General features: G+C 36.5%; 1 protein-coding gene across 1 annotated transcript; it reads left to right on the top strand.

The window, feature by feature from the left end:
• Window positions 1-20,146: 20,146 nt before the first annotated feature.
• Window positions 20,147-20,965, top strand: LOC131167426 (uncharacterized). Its single transcript, XM_058126232.1, has 2 exons — window positions 20,147-20,502; window positions 20,548-20,965. The coding sequence occupies exons 1-2, from the start codon at window positions 20,147-20,149 to the stop codon at window positions 20,963-20,965; spliced, it is 774 nt and encodes a 257-aa protein (XP_057982215.1).
• The last annotated feature ends 6,838 nt before the right edge of the window (window positions 20,966-27,803 follow it).

Raw genomic sequence — 27,803 nt, 5'->3', positions numbered from 1 at the left:
AGGTGAAATTATCATCATGACCTCCTTTCTTCAACAGTTCGCTCATAGCGGTGCCCAATTTTGTCTCTTCAAACATTCAAACTATGTTTTCCATGATGAACATTAGACCCTTTTCTTAGACTATTATTTAGGTATGCATATATAATAAAAGGAGAAGATAAAAAATGAGATGTGAGAAGACGCAAAGGTTGGGAGAAGAATCATTTAGGGAAGAGGAAATGATAAGAAATGGAAAGATTAGGAAAACAATTGTTTGGAAAAGAGGAAAGAGTAATAAAGGATGGATGTATTTATAATTAAAATTGAAAACCTTTTAATTATTAAGGGCAAAATAGGTATTAAAAAATTTATCACAATGGACTACCTTGATCAATTGCCATAAATGGTAACTAAGAAAGAATATTAGATAAACTCCTTACATCTTCTAAAACTCTTACCAAAATATTTAATAGTCAAACACAATTTTTGATTAATGAACATCATGAATAAAATTATGAACTCTAGTAGCACTATCTAAAGTATAAATAGCACAAATCAAATTTATTTGAAGCCAAAAGAATCCCATTAATTGATCATTAAGTAAAAGTTAAGTTAATAAATAACTATTTATATAATTAAATAACAAAAGACACATAATAACTCCATTTTCAAAATTATTGAATTACATTAATGAGTCTCTACTACAGATAATTAGTAATTGAAGATAATACATTAAATATTTTTCGATGTTCTACACATCAAAATCATGATTCACCAATTAATACTAGTAATATAAATACACACATATACACACATCACAGTTACAGTTTAAAATGGTCAAGGAAATAGATAATATAATTCTAATACAACATTCATTATGCAAAACAACTAGGTTAGGCTAGTAAGTAATATATAAATATATATATATAAGCACCCAACATTTTCCATATTCTTAAAATTATAAATTTTATGAATAAAACAAAAAACATATCATAGGTGGTCGTCATACGCCTTATTTAGGGCTACATTCGAGGAGTATGAATCGATACAGTAAGATACTCAAATTTGAGTCAATTTAAAAGCTCTTGAGGAAAGGATAAAATATTTAGAAAATCAACTGCAAGTAGGTTTTTCTGAAAACTTCGAAGCTGATTACTTGACTACTAAGTTGGAGATTCAGGTGTGGGAGAATAGGGAAGCATCTCGCCTAGGACAAATTGTGGAAAAAAAAAAATGGTTGATTGAGGGGGATCAAAACTATAAATTCTTCCATTTAGTTATCAATCAGAAGTGGAATAAGAGTCGTATAGACCGTATAGTTCTGAACAACAGGAGGATATTGGAGGGTGCAGAAGCATTTCATAATGAAACAGCTGTTTTTTTCCAAAATTTTCTTTCAGAGTCTTCAATGGTTGAACCATGCGATCTCTCCAAGTTAATTCAAAGGCAAATTTCAGATGTTGATAATAATTTCCTCTGCACCAAATCGACAGAAGAAGAAGTTAAAATAGCGATGTTCTCTATCCCCAAAGAAAGCAATCCAGGATCGAATGGATTTGGCTCTGAATTCTATAAATCTTGCTGGAACATTGTAAAAAAAGATCTCTTGGATGCGGCAATGAATTTTTTTTTCAGGGCACTACTCTTTCCAAGTTTTTTTCCTCTTCATTTATTGTTTTAATTCTGAAGGTGGATAATCCTTCTAGTTTTGATAAATTTCGGCCTATTAGTTTATGATCCGTGGCTTATAAAATTCTTTCCAAGATTATTGTTTTTAGACTAACCGAGGTTATTGTAAGTTGGTGTAGCATGAACAAGGTGCTTTTATTTTTGGGCGTAGTATTTTTGAAAATATTACTCTTGCTCAAGAAATGGTTCAGTCTTTGCATAAAAAAATAGCTGGCGGCTGTGATGGTAAAACTCAATATAGCTAAGGCTTATGATAGAGTGAATTGGAATTTTCTTCTGGAGGTTCTTAAGGCTTTCGGTTTTTCTGAGAGGTTTTGCAATCTCATAAAAATTGTGTGGAGTCCCCATGGTTTTCAGTTTTGATGAATGGAACCTTTAAAGAGTTTTTTTCAATCTACGAGAGGCTTGTGGCAAGGGGATCCACTCTCTCTTTATTTATTCATTATAGTGGAGGAGGTTTTGACAAGGTTGCTTAGGAAAAATTATGAGACTAGTCGAATTGGTCAATTTAATCATCTGATTGGTGCCCTATTGGTTTCGCATTTGTTATATGCAGATGATATTCTTATTTTTGCGAACGGTGGGAAGAGGTCTATTATAAATTTAATTTAGGCTCTGGAAATGTATGAGAAGTGGTCAGGTCAAAAAATTAGTAAGACAAAGTCAGCATTATTCCTTTCGAAATACATCACTCTTGCTCAGAAGCATGGTTTATTGAGAATCATAGGTTTCATGGAAGGTAAATTCCCAGTTACATATTTGGATACGCCTTTGGTGTCTGGAAAATTGTCTTCCAGGACAGTGGAGCCTCTTGTGAAGAAGATTAGAAAGAAAATTATAGGGTGGAAATCTAAGTTGCTCTCACAAGGTGGAGGATTGATTTTATTAAGACATGTGTTGTCTAGCATGTCTATTCATTTGATGTCTGTTATTAAGGTTTCACAGGTCACATATTCTCACATTAACTCTCTTCTTTCTAATTTTTTATGGGGAGAGGTGAAAGATAAAAGGAAGATTCATTGGCGCTCTTGGGGGAAAATTTGTAAACCTACCTCAGAAGGGGGTCTAGGCCTGAGAGATCTTAAGGAAGTTCAGAAATCTCTTATCATGAAATTTGCCTTCAGATTGCTCACCTCTAACAATCTGTGGGAAGGTTTTTTCAGGGCTAAATATTGCAGAAATGATCATTTATTAATAAGGAAAGGGAGACCAAATGACTCTTGGTTCTGGAAATCAATTATAGCCACCATTCCAGAAGTTATGGATAATGTTAAAATTTTGGTGAGAGGTGGAAACTCTTCTTTTTGGTTCGACAGGTGGCTATCATCAGGCCCGTTATCTGTGAGCACTGAGGATATTTTGAACAAGAAACTATATATTAAGGATTGTTGGTTAAATAATAATTGGAACTTTGATATAGTACTGGAATTGGTTGGTGCCGATAAAATAAGGGATATTTTGCACCAGGTGCCGGCGGGTAAAAGTGGGCAGGATATTTTTGTCTGGAAGCCTGCCCTTGACGGTAATTTTTATACAAAAATGGCTTGAGAGGCAGTAAGAAGCACAAGTGATAATTTTGTGTGGAATGACTAGTTTTGGCATTCTTTATTGCCTAGAAGAATCTCAATGTGTTTATGGAGAGCTTGGTTTAGATGCTTGGCTGTAGATGATAGAATTCAGGCCAAAGGAAATCAATGGCTTTGGCTTGTGATTGTTGTGTTCAGAGAAGTCAAGAAAATATTGATTATATTCTTTCTTTAGGTGAGGTGGCTTCAGAGGTTTGGCATCGGGCTAGTGTGGCGTTGGGGATTCCTTTCCAACGATCCCTTCCCTGAAAAAACAAAATGGTAAATTGGTTCCACTATGCTCAAAAATCGTCTATTAAAGGTATTTTAATCAGGCTGATTTCGTGTTTGATTACGTGGTGCTTCTGGAATCGAAGATGTAAAGCGAGAATGGAAGGAGTTTATCAAGTGCAGATCAGATGTGGAGAAGTGTTCGATTCTGGATTAGTTTTATTGCTGAGAGCACCAATTCTTTTCAAAAATTAAAGAAGTCGGACATTAAGATTTTGAATGAGTTTTAAATTAAGCATCAGAGAGTTTGCGACAGGTCTGGAAAAATTATTTCGTGGGTTAAACCTCTAGTAGGGTGGATAAAACTTAATTGTAATGGGAGTTGTAGGGGCAATCCGGGTACTTCAGGAGGTGGAGGAATTATTCGGGATTTTCATGACATGGTAAAAACGGTTTTTTCAAGATATTTTGGCAATGGTACGAATAATAGTGCAGAATTAAAAGCAATTAGGGAAGGAATTTGTTTATGCAAACATTTGCATTATTTTAATGTGATTATTGAAAGTGACTCGCGAATTGTAATTGATTGGCTTCGGAAAGGTAGATGTACTTTGTGGTATCTTTGGAAATTTTGGAGGAGCTCGTGGTGAAGTTAGAAGGAGTGAACATCATGGTGATGTATCAATATAGGGAAAGCAATAGTACGACTGATTTTCTTGCTAAAGAAGGAGAAATGGGAAACAATGTAATCTACGAAAAACAACACCCTTTACCACGTTATCAGAAAGGTATTCTTCGGATGGATAGGTGGGGTCTCGTTTCCGTTCGTTGTTAGTTCAACTCTAGAGTTTCGTTTGGTGTATTTTGTTTTGATTTTGATTGTGTTAATGTTTTTATCTTCTGTGTTATTTATGTTTAGTTTTGTTGTCCTACTTTGATTGGTTGCTAGTTTTGGGAGGGTTTTTCTATACTCTTTTTTTTTTTTTTTTAATCTTGTAACCACGGTATATATTCACCAAAAGTGAGGGTGTATTAATAAATAAATGGAGGTGCTACCCTCTTTTTTTAAAAAAATAATAATAATTTGAGTCAATTTGAAAAATATTAAGTTCAAAACTCGGTTCGAGTTCGATCGATCTTTAAATTGTTAAACTAGAACTTGACTTAATAAAAGTTCTAAAACTCGAGTTAGACTCGATTAAGTTCAACTAAGCTCGACACAACTATTAATTAATAGTGTATACATGTATAACTATATATATAATGTACATAACATTAAATATATATATTTAAAAAATATATTGTATCACTTAATAATATAAAAATAATAAAATTAAAATTTTTGATTACACTCAAAACTTGACTCGAGTACTAATAGTGGGTTCGAATTCGACTCACTAATTAGTAATTCGAACTCGAGTAGGATCGAGCCAAGTTGAGTTTGAATAACTCACAAGTAAACTCGACTCATTTAAAGAAAGTGATCAACAAATTTTCAAAATGTAAAATCTTAAATTGGCACTATTATACTTTAAAATTATTAAAGCATCAAGTATGCATTATCAAGATTTAAAGGACATAATGCCCTTAATTTATGAGTACCACATAAATTATTAGGTGTGTATTTTGGTAATTTAATGTTAAAATTGTTGGAATTGGTGTGATCCCAAGAGGGGGGTGAATTGGGTTTTAAAAAATTTTCGACTAAATTAAACATTTACACCGATTCACCACGTATCATGTCCCATTCAATATACAAGCGCGTATGTAAAATAATTTTAACAATTAAAAGTAAACATACATGTGTGCAATATATTTTATTTAAATCAAATGCATGTATGCAAATAATTATGACATTAAACAAACATTCATACACATGCTGAAATTTAAGTGCAGGAATTTAAATAAGATAAAGAGAGAATGACACACAGATTTGTTAACGAGGTTTGGCCAATACTGCCTACGTCCCCGCCTTTGGCATACCCCCCAAGGATTCCACTAGCTCTACTCACTTAAACAGGCGAAACAAAAACCTTTTACACCCTCTCCTTATGGGGGGAGAAAAACCCCAGTTCAATTTTCGGGCTAAACCGAACCGATCTCACTTATGGGGCTGAGACTCCCTTGTTTAATTTCGGGCTGAACCCAACCGTTTCAATCAAAACATTTTTGTACATATAATACTGCTTCTAAAATACAAGTAGAAATGTACACAATAAATCTCAAAATACATACACTCTAATATGATATGAAATATGCTCAGTAGAGTAAGGGTACTTAAATATATTTAAACCCTAATAAGAACTTTTCTCCAAAAAGATATTTCATTAATAATTTAGGAGAACCTAGGGTTTTGCTCTTTCAATAATTTTTGCACAAATAATATATATGAATATATATATAAGTGAGAAATATGTTCTCCAACAAAGATTTTTGCAAATAAAAGTGTTTGGAGAATTTAGGATTTTAAGTCCAAGAAAATGTTTGTGTGATAAATTATTTCTCCTGAAAAATATTTATCATGAAAATAATCGGGAGAAACCCAAGCTATATTCTCAAAAATGATTTTCAAAAATAAATAGTATGTGAGAGTATAGTATGTGAATGCAAAAATAATTGCCTAGAACAAATATACTTTCTCACAAAATGATTTTGAAATGAATGGATGGAAAGAGAGTTGGAGGGTTTAGTTTGAAAAATTTTGCCCCAAAGAAAAAATTTTTGATATAAAAATGGTTTGGGGAACTTTGATTAACAAAGAATTAGAGATAAATTTAGAATAAATCAAAGTTGCTAATCTAAGTTATGAAGGGGGTATTTATAAATTTTTTAGAAAATCTGACCGTTAGGGACATATTAGTCATTTTAGAAAAGGTTTAATTGAGGTTAATAAATTTTAATTGCATTTTAACCTCGGTAATTCTCACCAACCCGAGAGTACCGGTCGACCAAATTTAAGGTTCAGTTGACCAAGTGGCTGGGTTTGGTCGATTGGGAGAAATTTGAACTAAAAGGATGGTCAACCAGACTTGTAGGGTTCAAGGGCGATTTTCCAATTCCATGTGATTCGGTCGATCAGGTCATTTTGAACTATGAGGTTCGATCGACCGGGCAGTTGACATTTCCCACGTAGGGGTTTGGTCAACCAGGGCGTTGCCCATATATTTCTAGTCGGTCGACCGAGCGGTCAACTTTTTGAACTAGGGAGGTTTGGTCGACCAAGGCTTGCCTGTATATATCTGGTCGATCGACCGAGAGATCAACTTGTTGACCCAGTAGGGGTTCGCTCGACCAAAGATCTCAGTATAACTGAGTTCGATCGACCGAACATGTCAATTTGGGTATTTTCGGTTCTTTTCTTTTTATAATGTTGTCCCTAGTTATATGATTTTTATTTTCAAGATTCAAGGTCCTAAGGTCAGTCTAAGGCCTTTGGGAAATAACCTTAAAAATTCGACGTCGGTCGACCAGGTATCCTATGGTCATTTGGTTCCCTATGGTCAATCTAAAGCCTATCTGAGCATACAAGACATATCATACAAATGCTTGCATTATTATAGACCAAGATATAAAAATTAAATACATATACAAAATAAAATGAATGTCTTCGTCTTTTGCTCTTCAGTCTTCATGAAATACGTCAAAAAATATGATCTTTATTTTCCTCTAGGCTTCCATGTCCTTTACCACATATGTGTGCTAAATCATGAACGTGTTCAAAAAAATACTAAATGCACACATGAGATACTTATACTTTATCAACGTCAAAATAGGAATCGAACTCAAAAAGTCAACAAAAATTAATTGCCATTTTTCTTATTAATTGCTATCATTGAGCATGTCAATTATATCATTCATTGAAGAGATTAAAGAGTGAGAACATTGTCCTTTCCTAATGAATGTCCAAAGGGAGGCTTCCTAATAAACTCTATATTGCAAAATTGAACACCTTGAGCATCTTAATGAGTACATAAAAGAGACTTCACAAAACATGGATTCCATTATCTTAATATCATTCAAAATGGGTTTGGTTTCCCAGTCAATTGCTTGTAGCAGCAGATTGAAGGCATGAACTAATTTTTCAGCATTTGATAAGATCAAACATTCCTTCCAGCCAAAATTAAGAGTTTATTTTAATATTACTAAAAATTAAGAAAACTAAATATTAATAATATGTAAAATTTTTTCAAAAATTTGATATAATTTTTTTAAATATTTTTTCTCACTTTTCTTGTAATTCAAAATATACCTAACTCTATTTCCATCGAAACAATTGAATTTCAATGTAATTGACTCTTCTTTCCTTCTATTCCTATTGATCAAGTTTCTATCAATGCGGAAAACTACTTGATCCTCTCTCTCTTTACTCAATCTTATATTTGACTTGGTGATAAAGATTATACCGAACTTAATTATTGAGCGGCGAAAGGGACCAAGAGCCTTTATATAGAAATTCATAAGAGACTTAATTTATCAAAGAGCCATATATATATATATATATATATATGCATGGTCTTTTTCTTCCCCCAAGGAGAATGTACATTGATTAAATATGATACATTCCTTAATGATGCATTAATTAAGAAGATTCATGACTTTGACTAATGCATCTTCATTATTTTGGTGTATTTTGGTTAGAAAACTTTTCTTTAACCATTATAGATACATGACTTGGTCATTGTGTCTTACACTAACAAATAAGGTACTAGACTTCGGTCAATGTATCTTTGTGTATTCATTAATAAGTTTAGATAAAGTATAATACTTAATTAATTACTTATATGTAGGCACACACACTGTGTGATCCTAAAGATCTCTCTCTCTCGCGCGCGCGCACACACGCACACACACACACACACACACACACACACATATATATATATATATATATATATATATATAAATTTCCAACCAAAAATACCCCCATTCACACTATAAAATTACTAAGGACTTGTCTACTTGTGAAAAATAATTTTTTTAATTTTATTTCTATAAAGAATTTACAATATTTATATTAAATAATTAAACAAGAATAAAAAGTTTGGACATTATATGTTTGGAGAAATAGTTTTATTTTTAATTTCTAACTTTTCAAAAAAATTAAAAATGTCACCTTATTTTTCAATTTTCTAAATTTATAGATAAAATTTTAAAAACATCTTTTTATTATTTTTCAAATTTCTAATTTTCTACTTTGTATATGGAGCATAAAATTTAGATCTTAGGCTTTGAATTGTGCCGATATGTATTGAGTTTCTCCGAAGTCCACACAAATTTAAATTCAAACCTTAAAATCCATTATCGTAAATATTACTTTATATAATTTTGAAAAATTTAAAACAAGTTGTTTTTTTCTATAATAATTTTAAAAACTAAAATATAAAAAATTTATTTTGGTGCAGTTAAACAAACTCTTTATTTTTAAATTTTTAATACAAATCTTAGAAATTTAAAAATTGATATACCCAAAATATATCACCTACCTAAAAGAGACCAGAGCACAGCATTATGAGGGCAGTTACCGTCCAAGTCAACCGCCCGACCGGAGCAATTGACGCCCGCCTTATAATAAGCAGAGCGATTCACGCCCGCACCATAACTTGCCAATAAATGTGTAATGACCCGAATAATAATGGTGTTTAAATAATAAAAGGGGAGGAAAATGGAAACAGTAACAGAATGAGGCGACAAACAACGTTGCACTTTGGGATGAAATGAACCAAGAAAATTTATCAAGTCCTTGTCGACGAACATAAGGTACAAGAGGACCTCGTCGACGAAGACAAGTTTCAACGACGAGAAGATACTGAAAGACTGAGTTCAAGTTCTGAATTTCGTCGATGAGATGATGGTGTTTGTCGACGAACTTTCTTCTTGGCCTTGTCGACGAGGTGACATGGCTCGTCAACGAATCTCGTAGTATAAATAGTGTTAAACGAAGGTTTTTACGGAGAAAATTCATTGACACACTCTCTCTCTTCTCTCCTACGGTTCTTCCTCCTTCTTTCTTCGATTTCGGCCCCGTCGACCGCCAGATCGACGATCTGAGGCCATCACAACGCTCCTGGGAAAGTTCTCCCTAAGTTTGCCAGAGCGGACTGTCGGTGGGACGAAGTTGGATTTCATCCCAAATTCAGGGTAAGACCTTTTTGTTGAAATTTGACTTTCCAGCAGTTGTAGGAAATGTTGTAGATGTAGAAATAGTAATATTTTATTCTGGGATATATGGTTTTCAGGGTGTTGAGTGGAGAACCCTACGGGTGTAAGACCCATCACAGTAGAAGATTTTAGCATGAATCAGGTAAGGGAAATATGCTATGCTAGGCAATTCTAGTATATTTTCAGTATAAATTATATGTTATTACTAGATTATTATTAACAGTAGAAATTGATATAGTTTATCAAGTATGTTTAATATGTTTTAAATTACTGTGTAACTTGGGAATATAGATATAATATAAAAACATGTTTTACAGTATTTTTCAGAGTTATGTTACACAGACAGTGAATATGTTTTACAACATTTTCAGAATACCATGATTATACAGTTTTACAGTACAATGAGATATAGATTTACAGTTAATCTCAAAAACACAATTGATATAGATACAGTTTACTATAGCGTCATGGTTAATATAGTTATCACAAAATCATGGTAAAACAGATAGTTATATATAGGGAGGTATTATATAGTATCAGACCCTGATAGACCATCACAGATATAGTTTATAGAGCACGGTATCGTTGCTATATACAGAATAGAGTGCAACCACCTATTTAGATAATACGTGGTAGATAAGTCGATCGTGCCTGCGTGTGGACAGGCTCCCCATTATATATAGGTTGAGGAGGACCGATCAGACTGACAGAGTATAGTGGTTTATCCTGGTAGGCCAGTCAGTGATAGATCCCGCCTACGGGCCGCATAACCCTGTCATGAGGGGTTAAATCATGACATACAATTATCCATCTAGGGAAGTTTTTCAGATATTATTATATATGTACGGTTTCACAGAAACAGGGAATATACGTATATATATATATATATATATATATATATATATATATATGAAAAGTATTATGTATAGAAACATAAAATACAGATATGTTAAGAAACATGGAAAAGGTGGTGGTTTATATTACTTGTACTGTATTTACAGATTCAGTTATACATAATTATATAAAAACATATTTTCATAGTATTGTAACTCATTTGCCACACACTAGCAATAGCATATTTCATCTTACTGAGTGTCGTCTCATCCCATTAAATTAATATTTTTCAGGTGATCTAGCGAGGCGAGCAGATCAGGCTTGTAGGTATAGGGGCTTCAATACTGCCCTATCAGTAGCGTGAGTATTTTTAGGAGTATTTCTGTATAGCCCTAACCCAGCTGAGGGTATTTTGAAAAACAGTCATATATGTATAGTTTGGGAACATTGTAGCTCTTTGGTATTGTACATATATATATAAGGTGATGGTTGTGTGATTTTAGCTTCTTGTTGCTTAGGTGGATGACAAATTTTATATAGGAAGATATTAGAGAAAGAATTTTATAATATTTATTATTGGAAATTCATAAAATATTCATTAAATATAGCAGGTCGTTACAAAATGGCATTACACCCTTGGGTTAACCTTCGTCGCTATAAATAGGGATTTGGAGAAGAGGCTAAGTGTGACAACCCGAAAAATAATGGTATTTAAATAATAAAGAGGGAGGGAAATAGAAACAGCAACAGAAGGAGGTAGCTGACTTCATCGACAAATCCAGCCCTATAAATAACCTAAAACTCGGATTTAAATGCAGAAATTAAGAAAAATCTCTCTCTCTCTCTCTCTCTCTCTCCCTTCAGTTTATCTCTCCTCTCTCTTTTAGATTTCGGCTCCGTCGTTCGCCAGATTGATGATCTGAGGCCACCACAACGCTCCTAGGGAAGTTCTCTCCAAATCTGCTGGAGCGGATTGTTGGTGGAAGCTAGTCAAAATTAATCTCTGAGTTGAGGTAAGACTTTTTATTCAAGATTTAGTCTTTCCACAGTTGAAGGAAATGATGTACTCGAATAAATACTGAAGTTTAGTTCTGAAAATTATCATTTTCAAGGTACTGCTTAGGATTTCCTACGGGTGTAAGACCAGTATTATAAAGTGCCTTTTCAATTTTCAGGTAAGGGGATAAATTAAAATAGTTATTTTCCATTGAAATTACTATTATTTAATAGTAGAATAATTTTCAGAAAGCATGTGATTAGATATGAGTATAATTGAGAAAATGTAAGTTTGGGAAAATAATGCAATTGTACAGGAAATGTGATTTCAGAACGGAATATATAGTTTCATTCAATTCGTGTGGCATAAATATTATATATATATATATATATTATACCATGCTAAGTTAAATTTACAAAATAAGCATGTTTACAAATATTTTCGGGAATAACATGATAAACACTATAAAATATGATTTTAGAATAAATGATATGTTCGATGCAAGGTCGTAATTGATGTTTGGCGCGAGGCCATATTTACTCATGCTATTCGGGCAAGGCCGTATTTATTCATGTTTTCGGCGCGAGGCCGTAATTATTATGTTAATGTAAGATTCCGAAATTGCTATTATTTGATTTACGATAAACAGTATATGTTTATGTACTATATGTTAGCAGATCCCAGATGTTAGTTTAGTTCGGTTTCAGGAGCACGGTACCATAACTTATAGATCAGATATCTATGATCAAATTGGTGCTAACCACCCCACGAAGGGGTAGGAGATGGATAGTTGATGTGACTTTTAGTGTATAGTGTAGACGTCCACCTGGCAGTCCAGACCAAGGTGTGGCGGGCCCATCGTACTTATAGACATTTTTGACTCGACAGAGGTTGGCTAGCCATTGTCGGGTTTCACCTTCGGGATGCACAACCCGTCATGGGGGGTAATACATGACATCAGCTAGCTATTCATCCTGGGTAGTTTTCAGTATTATAGACTATATCAGATAATACATGATTAGTATGATTACTTGGAAGTATGAAATTATATGTTTAACTAACCATATTACGATTTATGCTTTATGCTATGTGAAATGTACGGTATATGTATTACAGTATAAATATTCATGTTGCCACACAGGTGATTTTAATTTATCTACCCTTACTAAGAGGTGTCTCACCTCAAGTTTAAGCTATTTCAGGAAACCCAAAGAGATTGGTGGGTCAGGGCTGCCGCTGAGTGAGTTGAGCTTCCCTACTAGAAGGGTAAGTTTTGATCTAGGATCAGAAGATTTTTGTTGTAAGATCCTAGGTTTATTTTGATATTTTGGAGATTGTATGTATAAACACTGTATCTTTGGGAATATAGTGGACTCTGGTATTATGTAATTATTGGTTGATGAATGTGATTTACATTTACTACTACCTAGGTTTCGCTATGTATGACAGGTGTCCCCGCTACCCACGGGTTCGGGTTGACTATTTTATTTATTACGTTTTATTTTATGTTAAATTAATCAGGACATTACACTAAGGCATCTCATCCTAATACATTTTATTGTTGCATAAAAACCTCTCAAGCCCATCCCTTACTCAACCATCGGAGAGGTCTCCTGGAGTACACCCTAGGTCCTCCAAGCCACTTTTATTTGTCTCTTTTCAGATGGTCGTGATCAAGGATCGATTCATGAAGATTGTTCAATTTTCGGCTACAATAGTTGGCGCCGTCTGTGGGAACTTCTTGAGAGGTTTTCTCTTTCAATCCTTGATCATGACTACATCAAATAATTGAAGGTTGAAGCATTGGCTCGATTGAGATCGTCCGAAATGTTGTCATCCGACACCTAGATGTACTTGATGTCGTCCGATCCATCGCCAATCAGGACCCTACCAAGCACAAAGTGTTCATTCGCGGCCTTTGATGGGACACTACTATCAAGAACCTTCGCAATCTCTTCTCCACCTACGGTGACCTCGAAAAAGCCATCGTGATCCTTGGCAAGGTCACCGGGAAAAGTAAAGGATACGAGTTCATTACGTTCAAGCATGTCAATGGCGCTTTGCTCGAGTTGAAGAAGTCAAGTAAGAAAATTGATGGACGAATAACGAGGACCTAGCTTGCGATATTGGAAAATTCCGGATCTAATGCGAATCTGACTTCAATTGATGTTTCTATGCGCAAGATTTATATAGCCAACGTGCCTATTCTCAAGGTATGATTTTTTCTCCATAATACAATAATAATTCAAAAAAAAAAAAAATAGATGCCACAGTTTCAACACTTGAAGAGCTTCACCTTAATGGCTAATAATAATTAATAGGATGTTCAAGTTATTTAATTAATTAAACAATGACCTATGCACCAAATACATAGTGGGGTCATGACAGTTGTGCTATCAATCAAATAAACAAAGCCAAGTTTTGAAATTCCAATGGGTTGGCCCGAATGCACCATGGAGTTGGCAATAATGACTCTTGCACATTCATGTGCGCTGAATAGTGCTATGAACAATGAATTTGAAATTGCAACGCACACTGAAATTGCATAATTGTAGCAACTACAATCGGTAAAATCCCAAATAGAAAAGCCAAGCTCTTTAGTGACATTCTATCGAGCACCTGGAGTCCAATCAGCTGAATAATCCATACCATAATCAAAGCAAACAGTAACAAAATCACCGTTGTCAATGATTGACATCTCGCAGATCTCAATCTCAAACTTTAATCTGCCACTGCACTCACAACCCCCCATGTCCAAAAAATCCAACATGGGACTCACAAATCAACTGGGATACAATTGAATAATATGAGTTTATAGACCCCACAGATGACACGAAAATAGTCTGCGAAATCTATAACACTGCATGATCACCTGCAGTTTCCTTTGCCGCAAATGATTGAACACTTGGTGCATACACATCCAAACCCTTTGAAACAAATTCATCCTAAACTGATTTCGAATCCTAACTAATATTAAAAATACTAGAACTCGCATCTTTAACCCCAATGAAATCAAAACTGTAAGAACCTGTCGAATTGAACAACCATCCTGGCATCATAAATTACCAAAATATTACTAAAGATATAACCCAAAATATAAGCACAACTTATTAGGCAAAGAAAAATCAACCCAACTGATAAGCAATGCTCGTAAGGCCAGAAGACTGCCTAAAAAATGAACATAGCTCATTAGGCAAGGAATAATCGGCCCAACTGACGAGCAATGCTCGTGAGGCCAGAAGATTGGCCAAAAAATGAGCACAACTTAATAGGTAAGGAATAATCGGCCCAACTGTCAAGTAATGCTCGTGAGGCTAGAAGACTATCCAAAAAATGAGTACAACTCATTAGGCGAAGAAGAATCGGTCCAACTGACGAGCAACGCTTGTGAGGCTAGAAAACTACCCAAAAAATGAGCACAACTCAATAGGCAAAAAAGAATCGGCCTAACTGACGAGCAATGCTCGTGAAACCTAGAAACAGCCCAAAATATAAGCACAGCTCATTAGGCCAGAAACGGCAAAAAAGAATAGCACGACTTATTAAGCCACAAGCAGCCCAAAATGCCTCAAGAAGAGCTGCTCGACAAAAAAGAAAAAAAAAAGAAAAAAAAAAAAAAACAACAACAACTTTCAAACTTTGGAAGCCAGCTTCAAAAAATTTGAACCTAAGGGGGGGCAACTGATATACCCCAAATATATCACCTACGTAGAAGAGACTAGAGTGCAGCATTATGAGGGCAGTTACCGCCCAAGTCAATCGCCCGACCGGAGCAATTGACACCCGCCTTATAATAAGCAGAGCAATTCACACCAATGAGGTAAGAATCGGAGTGATTCACGCCGCACCATAACTTGCTAATAAATGACATTGTACCCTTGGGCCAATCTCCGTCACTATAAATAGGGATTTGGAGAAGAGGCTAAGACATCTCATCCTAACACACTTTACTGTTACATAAAAACCTCTCAAGCCCATCCCTTACTTAGGTATCGGAGAGGTCCCTCGGAGTACACCTCGGGTCCTCCAAGCCACTTTTATTTGTCTCTTTTCAAATGGTTGTGATCAAGGATCAATTCGTGAAGATTGTTCAATTTTTGGCTACAACAAAAATAAATTGAAAAATTTCACAACTAAATGGGCCTTAAAATACTCCATTCTCTTCCAACACTTCTCATTGAGCTGTAAGTATAGAAATGTATATCACCTAACCACAACTTCTTATAGTCACTAAACAAGAAAAGCTTAAATAAAGCCTTTGTAAAACACTTCCTAATTAATTTACGAATTTCACAAATGAAATTCTCACAATCTTCTCGAACACAATATCCATAATAAATATTCATTAATTTCAATATGTTTTGTTTTGTCACGAAACACTAGGTTTCTAACAATGTAAATAGTAGTTTGATGATCACAAGAAATGACTTCGGCATCAATAATTACATCCCTAATATATAAGAGACCTCAACTACATAAGCTCATTCACGATATTGAGTCCTAGCACGATATTATGCATTTAACACTATATCTTGGTACAGTAGTGTGTTTCTTATTATGCTAGGTAACATGATTACACCTCACAAATGTGAGTTCGTACACCATTCTCTCGTATGTAGGGGTGTGCATTATTCGATGAAAACCAAATTAATCGAAACAACTGGCCAAATTCAGTTGGTTCAGTTCAGTTAATTTTTAATTCGGTTTGGTTCGATTTTATATTTTGGTAAAATCGGTTATTCAGCTTTTGGTTCAGTTATAGAGAAATTACATTTTGATTAACCGATTTAATCAAATTATATAATTAATTAATAATTAAATATAAATTATATAATTTATAATTAGGGTTTCATAATTATTATATAATTAGGATAAGTAGAAATAAGACCAAATATATAAAATGTAATTTTAGTAATGATAGGAGGAATATTGGAGACAAAGTTAAACTTGATGATGAAGAAATAAATAGCACTTATAGATTTCAATACCTTGGATATATTAAGTAAGTTGAAGGAGAAATTGAAGATGATGTAATAAATAAAATTAAAGCAAGTTGGGTAAAATGGAGAAATACTTAAAGTGTGCTTTGTGATCGTAAAATATCCTTAAAATTGAAATTGATGTTTTATAGGACAGCTATAAGACCGGATATTCTATATGGATCGGAATGTTGGGCGATGAAAAAACATAATATCCAAAAAGTAAAAGTTGTCGAGATGAAAATGCTTAGATGAATGAGTGGTATAACATTAAAAGATAAATTAAGGAATGAACATATTCGTGGTAAGTTAGGTGTAAGTACAAGATAAGATAAGGGAGGGACGACTTATATGGTACGGACACTTGTAACGTAGGCCACATAGTGCACCTGTGAGGAAGAGTGACTTAGTTACTGTGGGGAGTAGTAGAAGGGGTAGGGATAGACCTAAAATAACTTGGGAGGAGATAGTAAGTAAGGATTTAATATCCTTGATTCTATCAAAAGAAATGGTCCATGATTGCATACATTGGCCAAAAAAAAAAAAAAAAAATCTTATAACCTACCCCACCTAGTGGGAGGGCTTGATTTTGTTTGTTGTTGTTGTAATTATTATATAATTAATAATTAAATATTGAAAACATACAATCATATTTTTTCCTATAATTAATTATAATTTGATTCGGTTAAATTCAGTTAACCAAATTAATAAAAAATTCGGTTCGGTCAAGTAAGGTTTGGGTAAGAAGGGCAGTTCGATCATTTTGATTATTATGAATAATTAACTTAATTTTTTTGATTAATCTACTCCTATGCTGTCATACGAGCTTAATAACAATCATAGTCTGGGACAATAGCATCATTCTTTTCCAAACTATGGTTTTGCACTTTTCCAATCAAAGTCTAAAGTCCTTCCAAACACTAGGCAACTAACTAATACAATGCAACCAATTTTCCTTGGGCTGGAAATTGGGCTTGGGCTTTTTTGGCCCTTTACATGAGTGGGGCCCGCTGGTTCTTGACATGGGCTTGTTGAAGGAGTCATGGTTTGAGAAGCAGGCCCACCGTACTCTGTGGACCGCATGATGCTTCTTAAATAAAGTTTTATGGGCTGAAGTTGAACTGGAGTACATGACCAAACCTACAGCCCAATTCTACCAGAGACAGGTTATTATTTATTGTACCCGGCTGCGCCTACTTAGAATTTGCTTCCTTTTTTTACTGGGTGAAGGCCGTTGCTGCTATTTTTAAATTTTTTTTTTTTTACGGATTTAAATTATAAAAATTCATCAATTTTTTTTAAGTGCAACTCAATTCATTTTTATATAATAAAAATGGATAAAAAAATTATTAAAAATTACTGAATTAACTCATATTCATATTTACTCAAACTTATTTAGTCAAAAAAAAAAATATTATTTTAGTAAGTTATTAGTAGTCGGCAAGCATTTAGAAATATTTTAGGAATTCAAATTTAAAATTAATTCAATCATTGTGTATAATATAAGGGATGTTTATTTTTTTTGAAAGATGATTGAATTAAAAAACGATTGTTTTTTTTTTTTTTTGTATTTGTTTAATTGTTAGCAGAGATATTTATAAATTGTGTTAAATAAGAAATCAAACGAATTCAAGAAAAAAAGATAGAATTTTATAAGTTTTTAAAAATTGTTTGAGATATGAAAATATCTCCAATATGGAAGTCCCAAACTTTAACTATTGGGGTATTTTTTAAGTTAAATTTAATTCGTGTATTCCTACGAATAAGATGAAATATGTTAGTATATTTTAATATTATTACTTTGTAAATAAAATGAATGTATCTATAGAAAGGGCTTGCACCGTGAAATAAGAAACGTATGTCGACTTAGTTAGTCATTCATTCATGTATTTCATAAATCCATAAATCATATATATATATATATATATATATATATATTTAGTGAACCTTTATTTTAAGTATGTATGCATATGCATCTTACTTTTAAGTGTATGGATAAAAGGTCTTGTGTGTTTATAAATAGGTCTTCATAGCATGCTCTACACATAATTTTCTTTCAATCACTCTCATCGTATTATCTGATTTTAGAGAGTTTGATAACTAAGGTTTTTTTTTTTTTTTTCATGGAACTTTACACTCTTCCGTTTGTGCAGAATTGGAGAAAGGTACGTGATATACCCTAAATGTATATCAGGGCCAAAACATTTCATCTGCCATAAAGGAGCATTAAGGTGCAGCATCAATCAGGGCCATCGTCACTTAAAGATAGTTGCTCATCCAGAGCAATTGACGTCAACTCCAAAAAGACCAGAGCGATTCACACCCATACCATAATTCGCCAATAAATGACATCACACCCCTGGGTCAACTCCCGTCACTATAAATAAAGACTCAGAGAAGAGACTAAGGTATCTCATTCTTAACCCATCTTTACTGTTGCTTGCTACATCTCTAGAGCAATCCCTTACTTAGGCATTAGAGTGATCCCCCAAAGTACACTCCGGGTCCTCAAAGCCTTACTTCTTTTTCCGTCCTTTTTCAGTGGATTGATATCAAAAATCTTATTGGAGGTTCTTCAATTTTTCATCTCGCAACAGTTGGCGGCATCTGTGGGAATACTTTTGAGAGGTGCTCATCCTACTTCCGATCCTCAATCCTCGAATCATGACAGCAACCACTAATTCCAGGTCTAGTCTTGTTGTGGGCGATCAATCGCCTTAGTTCGTTCATTCTACACCCGGAGACCATTTGGGAGTGATAAGGGAAGAATTCTTTGTCTTTCAAACGAGGATGGAAGATATGGCCACCTCCTAGAAGAAAATAGAGGACATGTTCAACCTACTCTTACAGCAAAAGGGTCAAGGATAACTCGTCCCCCGCCCCCAGCGAGCTGACCATGATTTACCTAAGAAAGCAGAAAACTCGAAAGAAAGTGATGAAAAATCTATCCCCACAAAGAAGCTGGAGGACGCAAACAGCATGGGAGCCAATGAGCAGCGATTAAATAAGCTAGAGGGAAGAATAAAGAAGATAGATTAGATAAAAATAAATAAATGAAGAAAGAGGTTCGAACCAACACTTCTTATGGAGAGGCCTCCTTAAAGTTGTCAGATCCACCCTTCACCAAAGAAGTGATGGAAGTCCTGCTGCCCAACAAGTTCAAAATGCCAAATTTTGAAAGGTATGAAGGCTCGATTGACCCAGTGGATCACCTGGATATCTTCAAGGTATTGATGCAACTGTAGGGTGCACCTGATGCCATCATGTGCCGTGCATTTGTAGCTATCCTTAAAGGTAATGTCAGGGCGTGGTACCAAACCCTGAAGCCTGGGTCAATCAGCTCCTTCTATGAGATGGAGTAGCAGTTTATGAAACATTTCATCAGCAGTCAAAGGATCGCCAAAACCACTGCTCATCTTATGAGTCAGTATAAGGAGAACGGGTGACATTGAAGAAGTTTATACACCGCTTCGTCACCACAACCCTAGAGATCCACAACTTGGATCACGGGGTGGCATTGGCGGTCCTAACCACGACCCTCCAACCCGGAGCCTTCTTATACTCGTTGGGGAAGAAGCCACTTGCCGACATGGGAGAGCTGATGACTAGGGCATAGAAATACATCAACTTGGAGGAGGTGATGGATACGAGAAGAGATCGGGCCGAGTTGAAAATAAAAGGGATTAGTGATATCGGTGAACCCTCTATGGGCTATGAAAAGACAGGAGAGCAGCAAGCCACCCAGTAGCTCTAGGGGATCGAGACATAGTAGTAAGTTTCAATCTTATACTCCTTTAAACGTGCCTCGCTCTAATGTGCTAAAGCATATACGAGAAAAGGGATATGTTTCGTGGTCTGAGCCTATGCAAACACCCTCATATAAGCGAAATATGTCAAAGTATTGCCAGTTCCACAGGGATCACGGGCTTGATACTGAGGAATGCATTCACCTTAAAAATGAGATCGAGGCCCTGATAAAAAAGGGGCACCTTTCAGAATTCGTGAAAAAAGGGGATCACCGAAGGGAAACTCGTGAACAGAAAAAGCCTGAGGTAGAAGAGAAGGAAAAGTAGGTTGTCAGAGAGATAGCAGTGATCTTTAGCGGGACCTCTAGCGGTGGAGACAGCGGGGGTGCCCAGAAGAGGTATGCCAAACAAGTACTTTTAGCAGAGGAAAGGAAGTCGAACGGTAAGAAACATAAGCAAGATGACACTATCACCTTCAATGAAGAAGATGAGGAAGGAGTGCAACAATCTCATGGTGATGCCCTAGTGGTGTCACTACTAGTGACCCACTACAAGGTGAGGTGGGTGCTGATAGACAATGGGAGCTTGGCCAACATTATATTTTGGTCGGTGCTCCAAGAGATGAAGATAGGTAAGGAACGACTAAAATCCATCTCCACCCCGTTGGTTGGATTCGGAGGAGATGTTGTACATCCAATGGGTATGATAACACTCCTAGTGACAATGGGGACGTCCCCACAACAAATCACTTTGATGGAGGACTTCCTAGTGGTCAACCGGCTGTAGTGCCCTGATCCTCTAGGTGGGCCCAGAGTGCTACTAAACAAACATAACATACATCTCTCTGATACCATACATATACAACCCGCCCAAACAAGGGAAAAACAGGTGTTCCATATTGATTTGTATGAACATACATAGCGAAAATACATACATCATCTAATACTTACCTGAGTTTCTAACTATTTCCCATATACATCCATACATAACTAAAAACATAATTTGCTATTACAATCCCCAAAAGAGACAGACACTGTCTAATATCTCACCAGCTCTGGCAAGGACTTTCTACTATCTAAACTCAGCCCAGTAGAATGCTAGGTTCGATCCCTCGGAGGATCTGAAACAACATTTGTATGCTAGGGTGAGACACCTCTTAGTAAAATAGATTATATTATCATTAGTGTGTAACTAGCATGAGATTTCATGTGTACATATATTGTTAACATTTAAATATATTTAATTGGCATTTTAAAATCTATATTGCTCTGTAAGTATGAAAATACATATTGTTGGCTCAATATAACCCTTTCTATAGTAAATATGCCCATATATGCTTAGAAGATACAACCTGAACTGCTGGAATAGTGTCGTCACGCTAACATAAACATAGACATGCTTCCCCCCATGACGGGTTGTGCAGCTCGGAGGCTGGACCTAGCATATAGCTGGTCGACTATAACTAAGTAGAACATAATAGTAGTACGATGATGCCTACCCTATGCCCGAAGATAGGGTCATCTAGAATTACTGCATCGGATGGAGCCCCAAAATTTCTACATCGGGGAGTACTTTACCCAGGCCACCAATCGCCTTTCTCATATCCACACTCTATCTGAGATGTGTGGTTGCACCCCAACATACATATAGCTACGGTACCGTGCTCTTACCATGAGATCATAACAATAGGGTTCTACTATCATATATGACAATTTACATTGTATAAAACTATAATCATAATTTATTTCATAAAACTGTATAGGACATAAGCTATACATAATTCTGTGAAAATATCTGCTAGATATTGATTCAGCAAAAATCGACGTATCATATTTGTCATAAACTGGCTCGGTAAAAATCGGCATTTCATAAACTCAACATTTAGCCATCATATCTCATCTCTTGGCATATAGCCATCATATCTCAAATCTCGGCATATGGCTGTTACATTTCACTATTACATAAAACCTGCTCATTTAATGCCAATTAAAACCTATACTCATGCCACACAATTTTTCATTTGGTAACTTGTAAATAAATCATCTACTTGAGAAAGTAAATACTGCTACTAAAACTAGGGTATGAATATCTCCAAGTTGTTTATTTTACTAAATATAGATATATAACTAAATATAGGAAAAATTGAGATAATCAACACTACTGTCTTTAGTTGGTTTTAAAACAAGCCTATGGTTTGAAATAACAATTTCCCAACTGGTGAAAACATTCAGAAAGTCCCATACTATACTTTAAAAATATCATATTTAAATTTCCACGATTGGTTTCGGAAATAAAGTCGTTTAACCGAATCTTAGGCTCAGGAACCCTAGAAAAATCGTAACTGTATATATAAAAACCATTTTAACATTCCATTCGGTTAGAACTTATAAACATAGCTGACATAATATAATCCCCTTACCTGTTTTTTTTAAAAAATGCCCCAAAAGGCTGAAATCCTAACTTTTAGGAGTGGGGCCCGAAATGCCCGGATCAATAATCCACTCCACTAGATATGTAGAGAACTACTCTTAGACCTTAGTGGTAACTTCCGATCTTTGAGTATGGTGATGATTGGCGAGAAAATCGAGGAGAGAGAGTCTGGTTCATAGTTCTAGAGAGAGAGAGAGAGAGAGAGAGAGAGAGAGAAATATTTCTTTTTCTAAAATATCAGACCATGCTTCACCTTTAAGTCTTTGACTTGGCCACATTCACCAACGAAATTGAGTCTTCATCGACAAACCGCATAAGGGTGTTCGTCGACGACCACCTAGCTTCATCGATGAACCTGAAGCTTGAGTTTATTCCAAACTCTTGGGATCTTTTCGTCAACGAGGACTTGAATTTCGTTGATGATCCCTAGAAGGGTGCTCGTCGACGAAAACTAGGATTTGTTGACGAGGCCATGTTGCCCCTTTTTCCTAAATTTTCCATCCCTATCTTTTATTAATTTATTCCTTTATCCCCTGCTTTGGGCTACTACAATCTCCCCTCCTTATAAAAATTTCGTCATCAAAATTTTCTAACTGTTTTCTATCACATCATCTAAACTATCACTGCTCTGACTCTAGGAAGAGCCGACAGCCACCCACATACCAGCCCCGTCCCAAATTTATTACCTGCCCTCACTTATGGTAGAAGAATACCGTGGTTACACATAATGTATCAGGAGATTACAATATCCAAAAAAAACTCTCCCGAAGACCAAACATACGCTAAATAATAACAAAACCTACTCTAACCACTTTTCATACATAAAAACCACTTATCAGCTGATCTACTTACCTGACTAGCTCTGAGCATCTCTGAAAAGATGAGGATACTTCTAATGTATCTCTGTCTCTAACTCCCATGAAGCTTCCTCCACCGCGTGATTACCCCACAAAACCCTTACTAATTAAATCCTCTTCATACGTAGCTCCTACTCTCTATGATCTAAGATCTAAACTGGTATCTCCTTATATGCTAACATGTCCCCGAGCTCCAACGACTCGTAACTGATCACATGTGAAGGATCTAGAACATACCTCCTAAGCATGGAAACATGGAACACATTGTGAATCCTAGACAATGTGGGAGGTAATGCTATCCTGTACGCCACTGAATCGACTCTCTCTAGAATTTCGAACAATCCGACGTACCTAAGGCTTAGCTTGTCCTTCCTACCTAACTTCATCACTCCTTTCATCGGAGCAATCCTAAAAAATATAGCATCACCTACCTCAAACTTTAGCTCCCATCGGTGTGTATTTGCATAGCTCTTCTACCAACTCTGAGTTGCTTTAATCCATTTTCCTAATGAGCTTAACTTTCCCTAAGGTCTGCTGGACTAGCTTTGGCCCCAAAATCCATCGCTCACCAACCTCATCCCAGTACAACGAAGATTGACACCTCCGACCATACAGTGCCTCATACAGTGCTATCTCAATATTGGCCTGATAACTATTATTGTAGGTGAACTCAACCAACGACAGATATCTAATCCAACTGCCACCGAAATCCAGCATCCACACCCGCATCATATCCTCTATAATTTGTATGGTCCTCTTTGACTGACCATCGGTCTGTGGGTGAAACATAGTATTGAACGTAAGTTGAAATCCCAATGCTTCCTAAAGACTCTTCCGGAACCGAGAAGTAAACTGGGGATCTTTATCTGAGATAATCAACACCGGCACCCCATGCAATCTGACTATCTCTTGAACATAAAGCTCTGCCAGCTTATCCATGGAATAATTGCCTTTAACCGGGATGAAATGGGCAATCTTCGTTATTTTGTCAACAACTACCCAAATCGCATTTTGTTTGTGAAGTGTTGATGGCAATCCCGTGACAAAATCCATGGAAATGTGCTCCCACTTCTATTTAGGAATAAGAAGTGATTGCAACGGTCCCACTGGCCTTTGGTGCTCGGCCTTCACCCGCTGGCATGTCAGGCACTGTTCTATGAAACGGGCGATCTCTTTTTTCATGTTAGACCACCAGAAAGATTCCTGCAGATCTTTATACATTTTCGTATTCCCTGGATGTACTGTATAGAGCGAACGATGTGCCTCCTCTAGAATGACCCGCTTAATATCGGCGTCATTCGGTACACAGATCTTGGTATGGAATCTCAACACCCCATCATATGAGAGGTTGAAATTTGATGTCAACCCATTCTGCACTCCCTCTACAACCTCTACCAGCTCTATTTTGTTTGAGCTATCTTGATCCTTTCCCGTAAGGTCGGTTGCACAACCAAGCTAGCAATGAAAGCCTAGTGATTTTCTTCCACTAACTCCACGCCCAACCTTTCTAGGTCCATACTAATCTGATAATGAACTTCCACTATTGAGACTGACGCATTTATTGACTTTTGACTCAGAGCATCAGTTACCACATTAGCTTTTCCTGGGTCGTAACTAATGATATAGTCGTAGTCCTTTATCAACTCCAACCATCTCCTCTGCCTCATGTTCAGCTCCTTCTAGGTGAAAAAGTACTTAAGACTTTTATGATCGGTAAAAATCTTGCACCTTTCACCGTACAAATAGTGTCTCAAAATATTTAATGCATATACTACCGCTGCTAATTCCATATTGTGTGTCAGGTAGTTCTTCTCATACTCCTTGAGTTGATGAGAAGCATAAGCAATTACCTTTCCTTGTTGCATTAGAACACACCCAAGACCCTTCTTAGAGGCGTCATTGAAGATAACAAATCCATCATCCCCTAATGGAATGGTCAGAACTGGAGCAGTAACTAGCCGCTGCTTCTGTTCCTGAAAACTCTGCTCGTACTCATCAGTCCATTCAAACTTTATGTTCTTCTTCGTGAGTGATGTTAATGGACTTGATAGTTTGGAGAACCCTACTACAAACCATCAGTAGTATCCTGCAAGACCCAGAAAACTCTTGACCTCCTGAACATTCTTTAGTCTCGTCCAGTCCACTACCACTTCTATCTTACTCAGGTCTACTGATACCCCTTTCCCATACACTACATGCCCTAGGAATGCCACTTGCTCTAACCAGAACTCGCATTTCTTAAATTTTGCAAACAACTTCTTCTCCCTAAGCACTTGAAGTACCAACCTCAAATGAACTGCATAATCCTCAGGACTCCTCGAATAAACCAGGATGTCATCAATGAAAATGACCACGAATTGATCTAGATACTTATGGAACACCCTGTTCATCAAGTCCATAAATGTTGTAGGAGCATTGGTCAATCGGAAAGGCATAACCAAAAATTCATAGTGGCCATACCTAGTCTGAAATGTAGTCTTCAGTACATCCTCCAATTTCACCTTCGCTGATGATACCCAGATCACAAATCGATCTTAGAGAAGACTTGTATGCCCTGTGGCTGGTCAAACAGATCATCAATTCTGGGTAACATTTATTTATTCTTCACTGTCACCTTGTTAATCTCTCTATAGTCGATGCATATCCTCATCAACCCATCCTTCTTCTTCACAAACAGCATCGGTGCTCCCCAGGGTGAAACACTCGGTCGGATGTAACCCTTTTCTAGTAGCTCCTGTAGCTGCTCCTTCAATTCCTCCAGTTCTGCTGGAGTCATACGATATAGAGCTTACAAAATTGATGTTGTGCCTAGAGTCAACTTTATAGTGAACTCCACCTCACGATTAGGAGGCAATCTTGGCAAGTCCTCTGGGAACACTTCTGGGAACTCACTTACTATGGCGAATCTCCTCCAAATTAAGTTCTTCTCTTGAAATTTCTTTCACAAATGCTAGGTACCCTAGGCATCCCTCTAGAAGTAACCTCCTAGCCTGAAAAACTGAAAGGATACGTGGTGAAAAATGCACACACGACCTACAAACTTAAATTCCTGCTCCTTGGGAGGCCCAAGTACTATCTCTCTCTTGTGGCAATCAATGCTGGCATAACTGGCCGCTAGCCAGTCCATCCCTAGAATGATATCAAAGTTGTGCATATCAAACACAATTAAATTAACTGGTAATGCTCTCCCCTGAATCTTTACTAGAAATCCCGAATCACCATACTACATATGACTACTGACCCTGACTGTGTAGCCACTGCTAATTCAGCATTTAATAGTTGTGCCTCTAACCCACATAATTTAACGAATCCCTGGGAAATAAAGGAATGCGTCACTCTTGAATCAAATAGTACCACATCTTTATTTGAAAGCATGTAAATATTACCTATCACCACATCTCCTGCGTTCTGTGCGTCGCCAGGAGTTAGGGAATACAACCTTGCCTGGGTCGTACTCCTCTGATATCCGCCACATAGTGCCTCAGCACCTCCCCGATATGGCTGTTGTGGGGGTGCATTGCTCCCTAGTGTTCCAAAATCACGTGCCATATGCTTTGGCTTGCCACACCAATAGAAAACACTTGATCCCCATCTACACTTTCTTGAATGCCGCTTGCCACAAGTAGGACAAGTAGAGGAATATGAGGTTCCCTGAGATGTACCACCATCAGTATCTCACCGCTGGCCTCCGCCACCACCATATTTCTTCCAAGTGCTCTGCCTCGCACCTGAATAAGAACTAGAAGGTGTTGGCCTCTTCTTCGGAATCTAAACCTCTGAATCCCGCTGCAGGCTCTCCTCTGCCACAGTGACCTTATCCACCAGCGTAGTAAAATTGTGAATCTGCAGTATCACCACCTGTTTCAAGATCTCCTTCTTCAGACCCCTCCCAAACTTCTAGGCTTTCCACACTTTGTCTGGTACCATAAAAGGAGCAAAACGTGATAACTCCACGAATCTGGTGGCGTATTGTTGAACTGTCTGCTGACCCTAAGTCAGGTTCAAGAATTCCTCCATCTTCGCCTTCTTGACAGAGGCTGGAAAGTACCACTCAAAGAACACCTCTATGAAACGGCCCCATGTCATTACCACATGTACTGGCCTCTACTCCTCCAATATCCTCACTGATTCCCACCATCTCTTTACCTCTCCTGTCAACTTAAAAGTCGTGTAGAGCACCTTTTGCTCATCCGTGCAACGTAGAACAACCAAGATCTTCTCGATTTCCCGAATCCAATTCTCTGCTCGGATCGGGTCTATACTCCCTGCAAAGGTAGGGGGTTTTAGACGGTTAAACTAATCTATAGAACCTCCCAACTCAACCGTGGGATGATCTT

This window comes from Malania oleifera, chromosome 11, assembly GCF_029873635.1.
Source record: "Malania oleifera isolate guangnan ecotype guangnan chromosome 11, ASM2987363v1, whole genome shotgun sequence".
NCBI lineage: Eukaryota > Viridiplantae > Streptophyta > Magnoliopsida > Santalales > Ximeniaceae > Malania > Malania oleifera.
This window is presented reverse-complemented; position numbering and strand designations above follow the sequence as displayed.